Source organism: Rhinoraja longicauda, chromosome 43, assembly GCF_053455715.1.
Source record: "Rhinoraja longicauda isolate Sanriku21f chromosome 43, sRhiLon1.1, whole genome shotgun sequence".
NCBI lineage: Eukaryota > Metazoa > Chordata > Chondrichthyes > Rajiformes > Arhynchobatidae > Rhinoraja > Rhinoraja longicauda.
The window spans coordinates 6,457,967-6,473,905 of NC_135995.1; the positions used below are offsets into that span (position 1 = coordinate 6,457,967).

Here is a 15,939-nt window from a genome sequence, read left to right on the forward strand (position 1 = left end):
GGCGGCATCAGTCATCAAGGTTCCCATTCATCCGGGCTGTTCTCTCATCTTGCTGCTACAATCAGGGAGGAGATACTGAAGCCTGAAGTCTCACCACCAGGATCAGGATCTGCTACTTGGGATCGGGGATCGGGAACGGGATCGGGATCAAACAAACCTGTGTCATCACTTGTGCATGCCAGAGACTGAGTTATTCCAACACTTTGTGTTTTATCCTTGAAGTTCCTCTCTTAACATGTCACTGCTCCCTCAAGTACAGCACACCCCTGCAAAACATTTCCATAATGAGCCTTGGAAAATGGGAATATATTTCCATATGTCTGGAAAAACCCATTGGAGGAAAACACAGGCAGTGATTTCTGTTGTGTGAAGGAATGAGTAATTGAAGATACAGACTCCAATCTGAAACTAACTGTTTGGTCCACTGTGCAACAGTAATTCCTGCTCTCCTTAATGTCTCAGAGACAGGTACTACTTGCAACAGGCTCCACAAGTTTGTAGATGCTTAATCAAATGTGTCATTAATGACGCATCTATAAGTTTGCAGATGACACCGCTGTCTGGTCATGAACAATGAGGAGACAGAGTACAGGAAGGAGAAAGAGTACCTTGTAACTTAGTGTCAAATTAACAACATCCCCTTCAATGTCACAAGATGAAAAGCTAGTTCTCGACTTCAGGATAGAATACATGCCCCAATCATCATCAATAGTGCCAAAGTTCAAATGATTCTTGGGCGTAAGATTACCGACAATTCTTTGTGGACCAATCTCATTGAAACAACAGCCACTGTTCCCCACAGTTAAGACTGCTGAATGGTCCTTCGATAAGCTAGATACAGTCCCGATTCTCCAACCAAGTTCATTTTCTCTGGAACTGTTACATGACAATACTGAGAAATATATTTTGCAGTCTGCCATCTTTTCCTTCACTCTACCTTTTCTACTTGTGATGTATTATGTGATTTGATTGGATAGCATGCAGGTTAAAGCTTTTCCCAGTATTGCAAACACGTGACAACAATAAACATAAACCAACTGCTCTCTTTGTAAAATTCTGCAAATTAATTGACAGGATTACGTAAACCATAGGCATTGATTTCTCCCAGATGAACAAAGTGGCATCAAGGCTCCAGATCTTGCAGAATGCAGAAAATGCTTTATGGCTGCCCTTTGTGAAAATGTAACAGCATAATTAATTTGTGGGAATCCTTGATATGTGGCTGTTCAAGATGGAGGAGGACGACCTGGAAGGCCTTTTGATCTCTTCAGGAAATCAAAGAGTCTCAAAAATATCATGATCCCAACCTCGTAAGCCATTCACTCATATAGACATCAGCAGCAGAATCTTGAGCTTACTCAAAGACCGACAGAATCAGTTCTCTCAAAACTGACAAAGCTGGAATGGGAGTAGTGATCCTCTACACCAAGGGATTGCCAATAAACAAGGGATATCAATGTGGACATTGAAATATATCTCAACATCCCTGGAAGAGATCATCCACAACACTCAAGAAGCCTGGCACTTCATTCCAAAGTACACTGGTTTCTCCAACCTGAAATGCACTGTTTACTATCTCCATAATGCACTGGAGTCTTTGTGGTAAGACTTCTATAACAACATGACCCAAACCTGCAGCCTCTACATCATAAAGGTTGAGGGCAATGGGTGCTTGGGAGCACCACAACCTCTACATTCTGCACCATGTCACACAAGGGGCAATTTGGAAAGAACAAGAAACGCCAGCTCTGCCTGTGATGCCCTCATTCTTTCAAAAAATAAACAAATGTCTGAAAGATAATGTTGAGAGTAAATGTTGCGGTATCTGTTCCTGCCCTCATTTTTATGTGCGCACACACTTTTTTGAGTTTTTGAGATACAGTGCGGAAACAGGCCCTTTCGGCCCACTGGGTCTGCGCTGACAAGCGATCCCCGCATTAACACTTTCCTATACACTTCTCGGAACAATTTCTTTTTACATTTACCAAGCCAGTTAACCTACATACCTGTACATCTTTGGAGTGTGGGAGGAAACTGAAGATCTTGGGGAAAACCCACGGGGAGAACGTACAAATTCCGTACAGACACCACCTGTAGTCGGGATCGAACCCGAGTCTCCGGCGCTGCATTCGCTGTAAGGCAGCAACTTAACCGCTGTGCCCACTGGTCATTGGAAAATTTGAAAGGTCCCAAGGGAGAAACTCCTGCCTGATATATTAATGCCTTGCAAATTTATTGATTTTGCAAGGTATTGATATATCAGGCAGGAGTTAATAATAATATATCAGGCAGGTTACGTGTGTCAAACCGTAAGATTTGTCTTATAACTTTTGATGAAATGAGTACACCCAGCAGACTTGTGATTAGTCCCAGATTATTGGCAGCAGGATATGTACAGTTTTGCTTTTAATGACTATTTCCTCCAGGAGAGGTTCCTTACCAACATTCAAAAATTCCATCATTGATTTCAAATTGAACTAACTTTACAATCAATACCAAAGCTTTATGTCATTCAGAAGATGGTGACCATGGATAGCACAAACCCATAGACATTGGGGCACAGTTATGCTTTTTGATGTTGCAACTTGTCACAGTCCTGAAATCAGAAATTGGACAAAGGTCAATGTTCCCATTAATGAAGAGGTGGGTTGCCCTAGTTGTTCATTATTCAATCCATTTACTCAACCATGGCACAAAGTGTCACTGTGAGTACAGGCAGCTAGAATAAGCCATTACTTTAAACCTGGAGGAATGGAAAGAAGAATTCTGATTGATTTCACTTACTACAGGGATGAGTGGTCATTGCGATTTCCGACCTGGAAATATACACATTCTCATCCGTCATACTCTTCATGCTGGTTGATTTTTCTTTAACTCTGAAAAATAATTGTAAGGTTGTTTGCTGTCTTTGTCAAATAGACGTGACAATTGAATAATAGCATGAATACTCTGGAGGAAATAATGATAACATTGCAAAGTGATATTTCCACAGATATTTGCACTGTTAAGTTCAGTGAAGATAAATACTTGAAGTTGGCCATAACAGATGATGAGCATTTTTATTTTTCACAGGATTGGATGTACCAAAGCCAGAATTCATGACTAATCGGAGGAGAAGGCGTCAAACCCAAGTCTACGAATCTAGCGAATCAGATGAGGATTCGACACCTAAACTTCTGACAAAAAATGCAAAACGTAATTTAAATCTGTTTGAAATATTAGAAACATAGAAACATAGAAAATAGGTGCAGGAGTAGGCCATTCGGCCCTTCGAGCCTGCACCGCCATTCAATATGATCATGGCTGATCATTCAGCTCAGTCGCCTGTACCTGCCTTCTCTCCATACCCCCTGATCCCTTTAGCAAAAAGGGCCACATCTAACCCCCTCTTAAATATAGCCAATGAACTGGCCTCAACTACCTTCTGTGGCAGAGAATTCCACAGACTCACCACTCTCTGTGTGAAGAAATGTTTTCTCATCTAGGTCCTAAAAGACTTCCCCCTTATCCTTAAGCTGTGACCCCTGGTTGTGGACTCCCCCAACATCGGGAACAATCTTCCCGCATCTAGCCTCTCCAACCCCTTAAGAATTTTATATGTTTCTATAAGATCCCCCCTCAGTCTTCTAAATTCCAGCGAGTACAAGCCCAGTCTATCTAGTCGTTCCTCATATGTAAGTCCCGCCATCCCAGGGATCAATCTGGTGAACCTTCTCTGTACTCCCTCTAAGGCAAGAACGTCTTTCCTCAGGTTAGGAGACCAAAACTGCACATTAAATGCAGTTTTTCAACTATAATTGATTCTAATCAATTTGGCCATTAGCCTATGGAATCTGGTGCAAGGGTGATTTTATTCTTATCTTTGGAGTGGTAGGATACTTGTTAAATTGGAAATGTTTTTCCCAATGTGTTATTTATGAAATGTAAATTTACTTTTCCTAATTTTTAATTTTGTGATATGTTGCTTCCATTTTTAACTCTAAAACATTAGATATATCCAGAATTTTTCCAAAGCAGCACTGATGTGGCACTTTTTTTCCTAAGGAGTCAGAATCTTTAGGCATCCTTTTAAGAATGCAAAAGGCAAGAATACGAAAAGAAAGCCCGTCGTAAAGGTAAGAACAGAAATTATTCCCAGGATAAAAGACATGTGAGAATTAACAGAGTGGCTCTACATTGGCATTTTATTTTCTACAAGATAGAAATGACTGCTTTTTATACAAATCTTCGTCACTGCTGTTGGAGTCAGGTGCTAACATTCGCAAATAAGTTTTTATTGTTGAAAGAGGAACAATTGTTCCCACATTTTCCCATATTTGCTGACAATATCAAACTTCCTTTTAGAGTAGAGTATGAAAGACGAGAGTTCACTGAAATATTGCACACAAGGCAGTTACTGCTTTTATTAGTAGCTTATTTGAGTTTCCAAGTTAATAATGCGATGGAAGAAATAATCGAGAAGAAGTAGAGCCAATCTATTTGTGTCCTTATGAATCACAGGTTGCACCAAAATGTCTCTTTACAGGTCATTACAGGGGAGGGCAAAAGAGATTTGGGAGGAGCCGCTGAGGAAACGAAGGAAGGCACAGTGTTGGTGAAAAGAATCAAAAGAGCAACAGGTAATTCTGTTTGTAAAAGTAAAACTCAAAATGAGTAACTCCTGTGCATTCCAGTAAATGATGGAGATGATATAATGACCATCTGACTACCACTATGTCATTTCAATTCAATTCATAGAACATGTTGCATATTATGTAACTAACTTCCATATTTTACAGTTCAACCACTTACCTGACTTGAAACAATGTAATTAGGTTATTTTTGGCTTTCTTTTTTCAGTTTTGGGATCTACAAGCGAGGAAACGACCAAACAGAGAGACAAAATAATTTATAATTTACGAAATAAAGAGAGGATCATCTATACAAAAGAACAGGAGCTCCGTAATGACGATTACCTGTGTATGTCCAAAGGAACCAATTTATTTCTTCAAAGCAACCATATTTCATTAGGAGCATTGAAGTGATGGCATGGTGCATTGGTAGCCAGTGCAATGGTGGAACAATGCGGGCTTTGGTTCAAGAGCACAAAATTGTGTTCACTCATGAAGAATTTTTTTCTTTTAACATTAATCACTGGTACTTTCCGTAACATTTGATGTTAACTTCTGGAATTTTGTCAGACATTGGAATCTGACATTGATTCCCCGGTAAACTGACAGTGACTGTTTAAAGAAAGTGTGGTTCATGTCCAATTTATGTAGGCACTTTCCTGGTAACTGGGGGCATCATAAAGGATGTGAATGTAAGAGTATTGCTTTGTGTATTATTAATGTAGGGCTATGTGCAGTATGACCAACTAACGTTACCAAAAATATTAATCAAACTGTTGAGATACAATGTGGGAAGAACAATGAATTGTTAATCTTTCTTTATCTTCTTGTCTTTTAACTTTTCCTGCTATGTCATTTTGTGGGTATCTATGTCATTTTGTGAGTTATTTTGCCATCTACCTTCTTGTCAGCAATAATCTTGGAAACATTGCAGGTGCCTTGCTCTAAGATGTCTTTGAAGATGTCTATTTGCCAACTGTCATAACTTTCCATCTAATCTCCTAATCTAAGCAATCTGACCTTAATATATCAGTAAATGGCTTAATATAATTCTCTATGTTCTGTTTTCACTTCATCACTCATAAGATCAATGTACGTTCCTGTCATTTAAACAAGGAGTCCCAAAGGATTCTTTATTGCAAAACTACCAGTTAATTCTGTCATGTTGCACAAGATATCCAGCATCATCTGTGGAAAGAGAAACACAAATAATGTTTGAGGAGGAAGACCCTTTGTTGGAATTTCAATGTGAGATGCTAACACTGTTTTTATTTCCATAATTCTTCTCTGACTTGCTGGGATTACCAGCATTCATCTTAGATTGAACGTTTCCAGAGTCATTTCAGTTTCAAATTCATTTTCCCACGAATTCAGCATTTTTTCCTTTCTATATGAAGATTGAATTTGACATCACAAATATTTGATTTCCCTTTTGTGAAATGCTCTCTTTCTTTGACATTTTTGATTAACCTTCTCTCTTATTCCACCACATGATTCCCTGAGCCAAATCTGTTCATCACAGTTGCACTCATGTAAAATTATATTAGTCCGGCCAACTCAACCTTGTCTTGCATTTGGTAAAGTGCAGTTTAGATACAAACCATGCAATTACTTTTCTACATTGTATACTTTATTAAATCTCTTTTCTTTTTGCATAGTTATAGGGTGCAAGTTGCATCAGGAGTTAAAATTGGCAAGTAATAAAGGTACAGTAGCCTGCATATAGGGTGCAAGTTGCATCAGGAGTTAATATTGGCATGTAACAAAGGTAATGCTAGGGTGGTTAAAGAGATTTCAATATGCAGGCAGACTGGGAAAATCAGTATGATACAGGACCCTAAGAAAGGGAGTTTGTAGATTGCCTCCAAGATGGATTCTTTGAACAGCTTGTATTGGAGCCTACCAGGGAGAAGGCAATTCTGGATTTTGTGTTGTCCATTGAACCAGATTTAATAAGGGAACTCAAGGTAAAGGAACCGCTTGGAGGTAGTGACTGTAATATAATTAGTTTTAATATGCAATTTGAGCGGGAGAAGGTTAAATCAGAAGTGTCGGTGTTGCCGTTGAACAAAGGGGACTATGAAGGCATGAGAGAAGAGCTGGCCAAGGTGAAATAGAAAGGGATCCTAGCAGGAATGACGGTGGAACAGCAATGGCAGGAATTTCTGGGCATAATCCAGAAGATGCAGGATCATTTCATTCCAAAGGCGAAGATAGATTCTAACGGGAGTAGGAGGCAACCGTAGCTGACAAGGGAAGTTAGAGATGGAATAAAACTAAAAGAAAAGATGTATAAGATAGCAAAGAGCAGCGGGAAGCCAGAGGAGTGGGCAACTTTCAAAGGACAACAGAAGACGGCAAAAAGGGCAATACGGGCTGAAAAGATGAGGTAGGAAGCGAAGCTGGACAAGAATATAAAGAAGGATAGTAAAAGCTTCTTTAGGTATGTTAAGAGAAAAATATTAGTAAAGGCAAATGTGGGTCCCTTGAAGGCAGAAACGGGTGAAATGATTATGGGTAACAAGGAAATGGCGGAAGATTTGAACAGGTACTTTGGACCTGTCTTCTCCAATGAATGCACTAACAATCTTCCAGATGCACTAGTGGACAGAGTATCAAGGGAGTCAGAGGAACTAAAAGAAATTTGCATTAGGCGAGAAATAGGATTGGGTAGACTGATGGGACTGAAGGCTGATAAATCCCCAGGGCCTGATGGTCTGCATCCCAGGGTACTCAAGGAGGTGGCTCTAGAAATCATGGACGCATAAGTGATTAATTTCCAATGTTCAATATATTCAGGATCAGTTCCTGTGGATTGGAGGGTAGCTAATGTTATCCCACTTTTCAAGAAAGGAGCGAGAGAGGAAACGGGGAATTATAGACCAGTTAACCTGGCATCGGTGATGGGGAAGATGCTGGAGTCAATTATTAAATAGGTAATAACGGTACATCTGGATAGTGGTAAAAGGATTGGTCCAAGTCAGCATGGATTTATGAAGGGGAAATCCTGCTTGACTAATCATCTGGAATTTTTTGAGGACGTGACAAGTAAAATGGATGAAGGAGAGCAAGTGGATGTAGTGTTTCTAGACTTTCAGAAAGCCGTTGTTTGATTAGGTACCACACGGGAGGTTGGTGAGCAAAATTAAATCACATGGCATTGGGGGTAAGGTATGGACATGGATAGAGAATTGGTTGGCAGACAGGAAGCAAAGAGTAGGAATAAACAGGTCTTTTTCAGAATGGCAGGCAGTGGAGAGTGGAGTGCCGCAAGGCTCAGTGCTGGGGCCGTAACTATTTACGATATAAGTGATTTGGATGATGGAAGTAGAAGTAACACTAGCACGTTTGCGGATGACACAAAGCTGGGTGGCAGTGGGAACTGTGAGATAATGTTAGGAGGTTGCTAGGTGAATTGGACAGGTTGAGTGAGTGGGCAGATGCATGGCAGATGCAGTATAATGTAGATAACTGTGAGGTTATCCACTTTGGCGGCAAAAATAAGGAAGCAGATTATTATATCAATGGCGTCAGATTAGGTAAAGGGGAATTGCATCGAGACCTTGGTATCCTTGTACACCAGTTACTGAAAGTAAGCGTGCAGGTACAGCAGGCTGTGAAGAAAGCTTATGGCATGTTGGCCTTCATAACAACAGGATTTGAGTATAAGAGTAAAGAGGTCTTTATGCAGTTGTATAGGGCCCTGGTGAGACCACATTTGGAGTATTGTGTGCCGTTTTTGTCTCCTAATTTGAGGTAGGACGTCCTTGCTATTTAGGCAGTGCAGTGTAGGTTCACGAGGTTAATCCCTGGGATGGAGGGACTGTCATATGAGGAAAGATTGGAAAAACTATGGTTATATTCACTGGAGTTTAGAATGATGAGAGGGGATCTTATAGAGACATAAAATTATAAAGGGACTGGACAAGGCAGATGCAGGAAAAATGTTCCCAATGTTGGGGGAGTCCAGAACCAGGGGACACATTCTAAGAATAAAGGGGAGGCCATTTAAAACTGAGGTGAGAAGAAACTTTTTCACCCAGAGAGTTGTGAATTTGTAGAATTCTCTGCCACAGCAGGCAATGGAGGCCAATTCACTGAATGAATTTAAGAGTTCGGTAGCTAGTGGAATCCAGAAATATGGGGAGAAGGCAGGTACAGGTTAATGATTGTGGATGATCAGCCATGAGCACTGTGAAGGGCCAAATGGCTCGAAGGGCCAAATGGCCTCCACCTATTTTAGATGTTTCTATGATGTTGGGGGAGTCCAAAACCAGGGACCACAGTTTAAGAATAAGGGGTAGACCATTTAGAACCGAGATGAGGAAAAACATTTTCACCCATAGAGTTGTGAATTTGTGGAATTCACTGCCTCAAAAGGCAGTGGAGGCCAATTCACTGGCTGCATTCAAAAGAGAGTTAGATAGAGCTCTTGGGGCTAGCGGAATCGAAGGATTATGGGGAGAAGGCAGGAACAGGGAACTGATTGTGGATGATTAGCCATGATCACATTGAATGGTGGTGCTGGCTCGAAGGGCCGAATGGCTTACTCCTGCACCTATGTCAATGGTCTTAATTCATCTGCCTTGTTACAAATGCTTCATAAGTTCACATAATGGACTGTTACTTTTATCCTTCAAAACACTTCTCTTGGAGTTGACTCCATGCACAACAGCACCGTTACCTTTAAACATACTCTGCATTACATCATGCTTGGTATTACTAAATGCAAAATTATATTCCATGGTCATGATTTTTCTCTTGATGTTTATAAATATTCATACAGTTCAACACGGCAGCCATTTTTAATTAAATAGCGGCTAGAGAGAAAGGGAATGCCGGGGTTACTTGAAGTTAGAGAAATCAATATTCATACCACTGGGCTGCAAGCTTCCCAAGCAAAATATGCGATGCAGTTCCTCCAATTTGCGTTTAACAATGGCAGAGACCTAGGACAGAAAGGTCAGTGTGGGAATGGGTGGGAGAATTAAAGTGTTTAGCAACCAGGAGATCAGGTAGGTTCAGGCGGACTGCGTGAAGGTGTTCAGCAAAACGATGTTTGGTCTTGCCGATGTATAAGAGTCCACATCTTGAACACAGTAGATGAGGTTGGAGGAGGTGCAAGTGAACCTCTGCCCAACCTGAAAGGACTGTTGGGGTGCCTGGACAGATTTGAAGGAGGAGGTATTGGGGCAGATGTTGCATCTCCTGCAGGGGAAGGTACCTGGGGAGGGGGTGGTTTGGGTGGGAAGGGCCCAATTAACCAGGGAGTTGCGGAGGGAACGGTTTCTGTGGAAGGCGGAAAGGGGTGGAGATGGGAAGACGTGACTAGTGGTGGGATACCGTTGGAGGTGGCGAAAATGTCGGAGGATTATGTGTTGTATGCGAGGGCTGATGGGGTAAAAGGTAAGGACTAGCGGGACTCTGTCTCTGTTACGAATAGGGAGAGGGGAGGAAGGCAGAGCTGTGGGGTACCGAGGAAACACGAGCGAGGTCCTCATCTATGATGGGAGAGGGGAACCTCCATTCCCTAAATAATGAGGACATGTCAGATGTCCTGGTAGAGAACCCCTCATCTTGATGTGTCGTAGACGGAGGAATTAGGAGTAGGGGATGGAGTCTTTGCAGGAAGCAGGGTGGGAAGAAGTGTAGACAAGGTAGTTGTGGACTGTCAGTGGGTTTGTAATAGATGTCAGCCTGTGATGGAGACTGAGATCAAGAAAGGCGAGGGTGGTGTCAAAGATGGTCCAAGTGAATTTGAGTGCAGGATGAAAATTGGTGGTGAAGTTAATGAAGTCCATGAGTTCTGGATGGGTGCAGGAGGTAGTACCGATGCACTTGTCAATGTGACGGAGATCGAGGTCAGGGATAGGGCCAGTGTTCGCCTGGAACAGGGATTGTTCAACACAATCAAACTTTAACTAATTTACTGTAAAATAATTACGGGTGTTTAAAGTGGCACGTCAGAACTATGATCAAAAACAAAGCAGCAGTTGTAGTAAGGATGAGAAATTTGCAGAATAGTGAAGTGCAGAGAATTGTGCTGAATGATGTCGCATTCAGGTGTCAGAAGCACAAAAACTTTGTGGATGCACTGATTATATTCAAAACATCCTTGGAGCAACTCACGCTGAATCACTGAGCATTTACAAAGATGCAGTCAGCCCCTTTGCCCTGCTGTCGTCCTCAGCAACTCCCAGCTCATGATGTTATTTGACATCTGCACTTTGCTTTTCACTTGCCCATTTTAACAAGCCAGTTATCACACTGGGTTAGAAGAATTCTTAAAAACTTACTGACGTGTACCTTGTTCCTTGGGGGATATCAAAGACAGAATCCATTCCCCTCGAGTCTTTAACAGAATCATCTGGTGATTGATAACTCCCTCCTCCCCACAATCTTTCACTAGTCACGCCTGTAAATTATTTCAATTAACATCTCCGAGCAGCTCCATTAACACTGAAGCATTTACTAATCTGTCTTCCAAATCAGAGCGTGGATTTTTTGCTGAAAGTGATCATTTCTGTTTCCTTCTCCAGCGGTAGACGGCGTAACCCAAGGAGACTGTCATCCCTGCCCTCACTGCACTATAGCATTCACCACGGCGAAGTACCTTACAAGGCACTTAAGAAGGCATCCTGAAGCCTCCAGACCAACGCCAGCTGGTCAACCTTCTTCCCCCAGAGTGGACACTGATCCACAAAGTAAACGTGAGCAGAGTCCGTTCACACCATCTGACGGAAGGAAGGCAATAGGGAAGTCATGTGATATTCCAGGACGAATAACGGAGAGACGGCATGAATGTGCAGAATGTGGGAAGTGTTTCACGCGGGCAGGGAACCTCCACCGACACCAGCGGACCCACACCGGAGAGAGGCCGTACACATGTTCTGTCTGTGGGAAGGGCTTTGCATGGGCAGGGCACCTCCACCGACACCAGCGGACCCACACCGGAGAAAGGCCGTACACATGTTCTGTCTGTGGGAAGGGCTTTGCACTGGCAGGGAACCTCCACCAACACCAGCGGACCCACACCGGAGAGAGGCCGTACACATGTTCTGTCTGTGGGAAGAGCTTTGTACAGGCAGGGCACCTCCACCTTCACCAGCGGACCCACACCGGAGAGAGGCCGCACACATGTTCTGTCTGTGGGAAGGGCTTTGCACAGGCAGCGCACCTCCACCACCACCAGCGGACCCACACCGGAGAGAGGCCGTACACATGTTCTGTCTGTGGGAAGAGCTTTGTACACTCAGGGAGCCTCCACCGACACCAGCGGACCCACACCGGAGAGAGGCCGTACACATGTTCTGTCTGTGGGAAGAGCTTTTCTTATCTCAATCAGCAGAAAGCTCACACCTGCATTGAAACGTGCCCCGTGTATGGGAATGTTTTTAAGGACACAGCAGCTTTCACTGTTCACCTGAGAGCCTGTGTAGAACAGTAAAAGGTCACCAATTGTCAGTGTTATCATTTTCTTTATATTATTTTATTTAATATTATTTCAATTATTTCCTTTTGAATTACGTTGAGTAATTATTTATGTTTCCAGTCAGTATCAATATTGGCACTTGCTGTATTTCCCTCTTTATGGGGATACTTTGTGTGGAGAAGTCTGGGGTATAAGGGATGGGTCCGTGATTCCCACTCCTTGTGTGAATTGGGGACCAGGGACAGGTATCATTGCCGCATGTCCGAGCCTCTCCAGACTGCATCTTCCGACTGGGATAGACTGCCCCCACTGGGATATTCTGACTGTGCTGTTGTGATGCAGTCTGGTTCTCGCACTGAGTTCATCAACATGGTGATTGATACATCAGCCACTTTTATTGATGCCGCAAGTCAGGAGAACCGTTCTGTGCCGTGGGCTCATTGCTCCGGTTACTTTGATCAAACTGCTGGTCCCTGCAGGTTTCACTTTATTCCTGTGAGATTTCTTGAAGCGGTGATTAGTAAAATGCTGACACTGGAGTCTGAACATTTAAAGCGTTGTTCGAAGTATAAGCAGAAGGTGAGTTTGTAAATTGAATCGTTGGTTGTGTTGGTTGATGTAATTTATTTAACGGAGGTTTGAGACCCGAAATGTGTTTTAATTTGTATTATTCTGCGTTGTATTTAAAATATTTCTGTGTGAGGCGATTGACCAGCACCCGCGTTGTCCCGGCTAAATCTGTTCATGTTATTCTCATGTTATTAAAGTAATTGTGTTGTGAATCAATGTGATTGGAGTCTGTTTAATGGCGATGGCATCAACTCCTGGGAGCTCCGTGCATCATGTTCCCTGTTGTTGCTGATGGGAAGTGCAGCGGCTCAGTGGACGCACGGCGCTGGTCACTGTGTAATCCCCTCCTGCCTCATCACCAAACCTTCCCAGCGCTCGGCTCTCCACCCCTGCCGCTGCAGCGCCTGCACACATGCACCGTCCAGTATTTATGCTCTTTGTTCAGCCGGCCAGCTTCACCCTCTGCAGCGCTGCATCAATACACACGCGGCTCATGCAAGCTGTTTCCCCAGTCTGTGTCCGATGCGCTTGTGACGTGGTCCCTGCTCCTCCGGCCGCCGTGAGGTTCCCGCGGTGGGCGACGAGTGCGTGTGTGTGTGGGACCCCAGTGAGTGCGGGCGGGAGGGAGGGCGAGGGCAGCGTCAGGAAATGGAGGGGAGACACAAGAAACTGCAGATGCTGGATTACAAATAAAATACACAGCGCTGGAGTAACTCAGCGGGTCAGGCAGCATCTGGGGGACATGGATAGGCGATGTTTCGGGTCGGGACCCGTCTTCCGACTCTAATGGAGGGGATTGGATTCAGCTGCCGTCAAGCTGACAAAGGTCATAAGTGATAGGAGCAGAATTAGGCCATTCAGCCCACGGATGTGTGGAACAAGCTGCCAGAGGAGGTAGTTGAGGCAGGGACTATCCCAACATTTAAACAGTTTAGTCTTGCACTGATAGGAAACTTCACTGGAATTAAGTATTCTTTATTTTAGGCTTCAGAGATGGAGCGTGGAAACAGGCCCTTTGTCTCAACGAGTCCACGCTGACCAGCGATCACCATGTATCACCCCACACACAAGCACTATCCTACACCGTGAGGGGCAATTTACTGCAGCCAATTAACCTACAAACCTGCACATTTTTGGAGTGTGGGAGGAAACCGGAGCACCCGGAGAAAACCCACGCGGTCACAGAGATAGCGTATAAACCCCGTACAGACAGCATCCGTAGTCAGGATCAAACCCGGGTCTCTTTTTTAAAATATATACAAAAGCTTTTATTCAGAAAACAAAACAAACATACAAAAGGGTAACACGATCAAAGGCTGCCGATATTGGCAGTTTACAAACAAACAAACATCAAACTAATACATCGCCAACTTTATCAATAATACACTCGACGTCCCGCGGCGACCAGTGTTCACGGAAGGCCTCCAGCGTCCCCGTGGACACCACGTGTTCCCTCTCAGGGACACGCGGGCACGGACGTTGGCCCGGAAGAGGGGCAGGCAGCCGACCCCGGTGCGGCCGTCGACTACCCGCTGCCTGGACCCGCAAATGGCCATCTTGGCCAGGCCCAGGAGCAGACCGACAGGGAGACCCCACCGTCCCATCCGACCCTCCCCCCCTCTGTACCGGGTGCCCAAAAATCAGGAGCACAGGACTGAAATGGAGCCAAAACTTGGGGAGCAGCCCCTATAGAGACTCGAACACGGGCTGCAACCTCTCACACTGTAAGTACAAATGGTACACGGTCTCTTCCTCACCGCAGAAGTAAACCGTGAGGCAGCAACTCTACCGCCGAGCCACCGTGCCGCTCTATTCCCAACGTACCGTGCTGCCCATGTTCATTACAAAACACAACAGGTCAGTTCTTCCCACAATAACAGTACAGGAGGAAAGGGGGAGTGAGTAACATTACACAGAGAGAGGGGTAGTGAAAGTAACAGGAGAAGGGGGAGTTCTGCAGTTGTACAGGGCCCTAGTGAGACCGCACCTGGAGTACTGTGTGCAGTTTTGGTCTCCAAATTTGAGGAAGGCCATTCTTGCTATTGAGGGCGTGCAGCATAGGTTCACCAGGTTAATCCCCCGGAATGGCGGGACTGTCGTATGTTGAAAGACTAGGCTTGTATACTCTGGAATTTAGAAGGATGAGAGGGATCTTATTGAAACATATAAGATCGTTAAGGGATTAGTATGGCGAGTCTGGAGGCTTGTACTTTGTTAAAGAAGTTTATTGCGGCAGCAATATTCAATTACAAAGGATAACAAACGAGATTACAGACAACCATTAACTCAAACTGTTCACATCGAAGTTCTCTTCCCACTGCCACCACCTGACCTTGCTGGCCAATCAGCGGGTTCGACTCTCAGGACCAATCCCTATGGTCGCACCACCATGTGACCTTGCTGGCCAATCCGAGGGTTCGACTGTCAGGACCAATCCCTATGGTCGCTACAACAGACAGGAAGTTGTCATAAACAGGAAGTGCAGGTCAGAAAGAAAAACCTCATGGTGTAGACAGTGTGATTCATCTGTGTGTAATCTGCCGCCATCCTTCGTCACAGAGTTTGTTAGACGCAATGTCTGTAAGTAATTATGTTTAGTGACATCATCTTTATATGTTCCTATACTAAACGTATAATGTAACTAAACCCTATGTTATTTCTTTTTGTGCCTAAACGTTAGTTTCACATTTGAATTCAGTAAAGTATCAAACGACAGCTCGTCTCTACTGGTCTTTATTGGGTCAATTGTTTAGCTTGCTAGATAGCCGGATAGGTACATTCGGCGAGTCCAGTATAAAACCCCTCGCCTCGACTAAACCCCTCGCCTCGACTAAACCCCTCGCCTCGACTGTGAGATGTAAATGTGAGTGCTCACAATCACGATGCCAGAGACAAAGTCGTGGAAACAAGACAAGTTTATTCACGAGTCTGCAGAGCCGGGTGCCTCTCCAAACCGAGACACACCGAGACAAAGACAGTGCCTTCTCTTTATACAGTACAACTTCGTTGAATCTCCCTCCCTTTTGCTGAATCCCCCTCCCCTTCGGGCTCCTTCCAATCAGAGCGCTGAGGTGCACAATCTTCTGTACCGCCCCGGGTACCCCCCCCAGATCATACATTGTATGTGCATGGCAATTGGCAGTTCCCCGATCAGGGGCGTATTTGCAATATTCATTTACCTCATTGAGCAAGCGCAGTAGTTATCCACATGACCCTTAGTTACCTTCATGACCCATTTCAACCCATCCCTGCTGCTTAGACACTCTCCTAAATTTACGGCCCTTTGTCCAGCCTGCCTCTATCCCTGTACCACATTATCAGTGCCCC

The 15,939-nt window shown here is 44.1% G+C and overlaps 2 protein-coding genes across 2 annotated transcripts in view; both read left to right on the forward strand.

Moving 5' to 3' along the window:
* Positions 1-15,939, forward strand: part of LOC144612204 (myelin-associated glycoprotein-like) — a 760,913-nt gene that overhangs the window by 491,050 nt on the left and 253,924 nt on the right.
* Positions 1,232-12,824, forward strand: LOC144612109 (uncharacterized). Its single transcript, XM_078431667.1, has 4 exons — positions 1,232-1,253; positions 3,073-3,195; positions 4,840-4,959; positions 11,150-12,824. Exons 1-4 carry the CDS (start codon positions 1,232-1,234, stop codon positions 12,055-12,057), a joined length of 1,173 nt encoding a protein of 390 aa, XP_078287793.1. The 3' UTR covers positions 12,058-12,824.

Coding starts and splice junctions, on each gene's coding strand:
- LOC144612109 (XM_078431667.1), top strand. CDS start 1,232: ATGGAGGAGGACGACCTGGAAG. Junction 1,254..3,072: donor GGAGGAGGACGACCTGGAAG/GCCTTTTGATCT, acceptor TATTTTTCACAG/GATTGGATGTACCAAAGCCA. Junction 4,960..11,149: donor CCGTAATGACGATTACCTGT/GTATGTCCAAAG, acceptor TTCCTTCTCCAG/CGGTAGACGGCGTAACCCAA.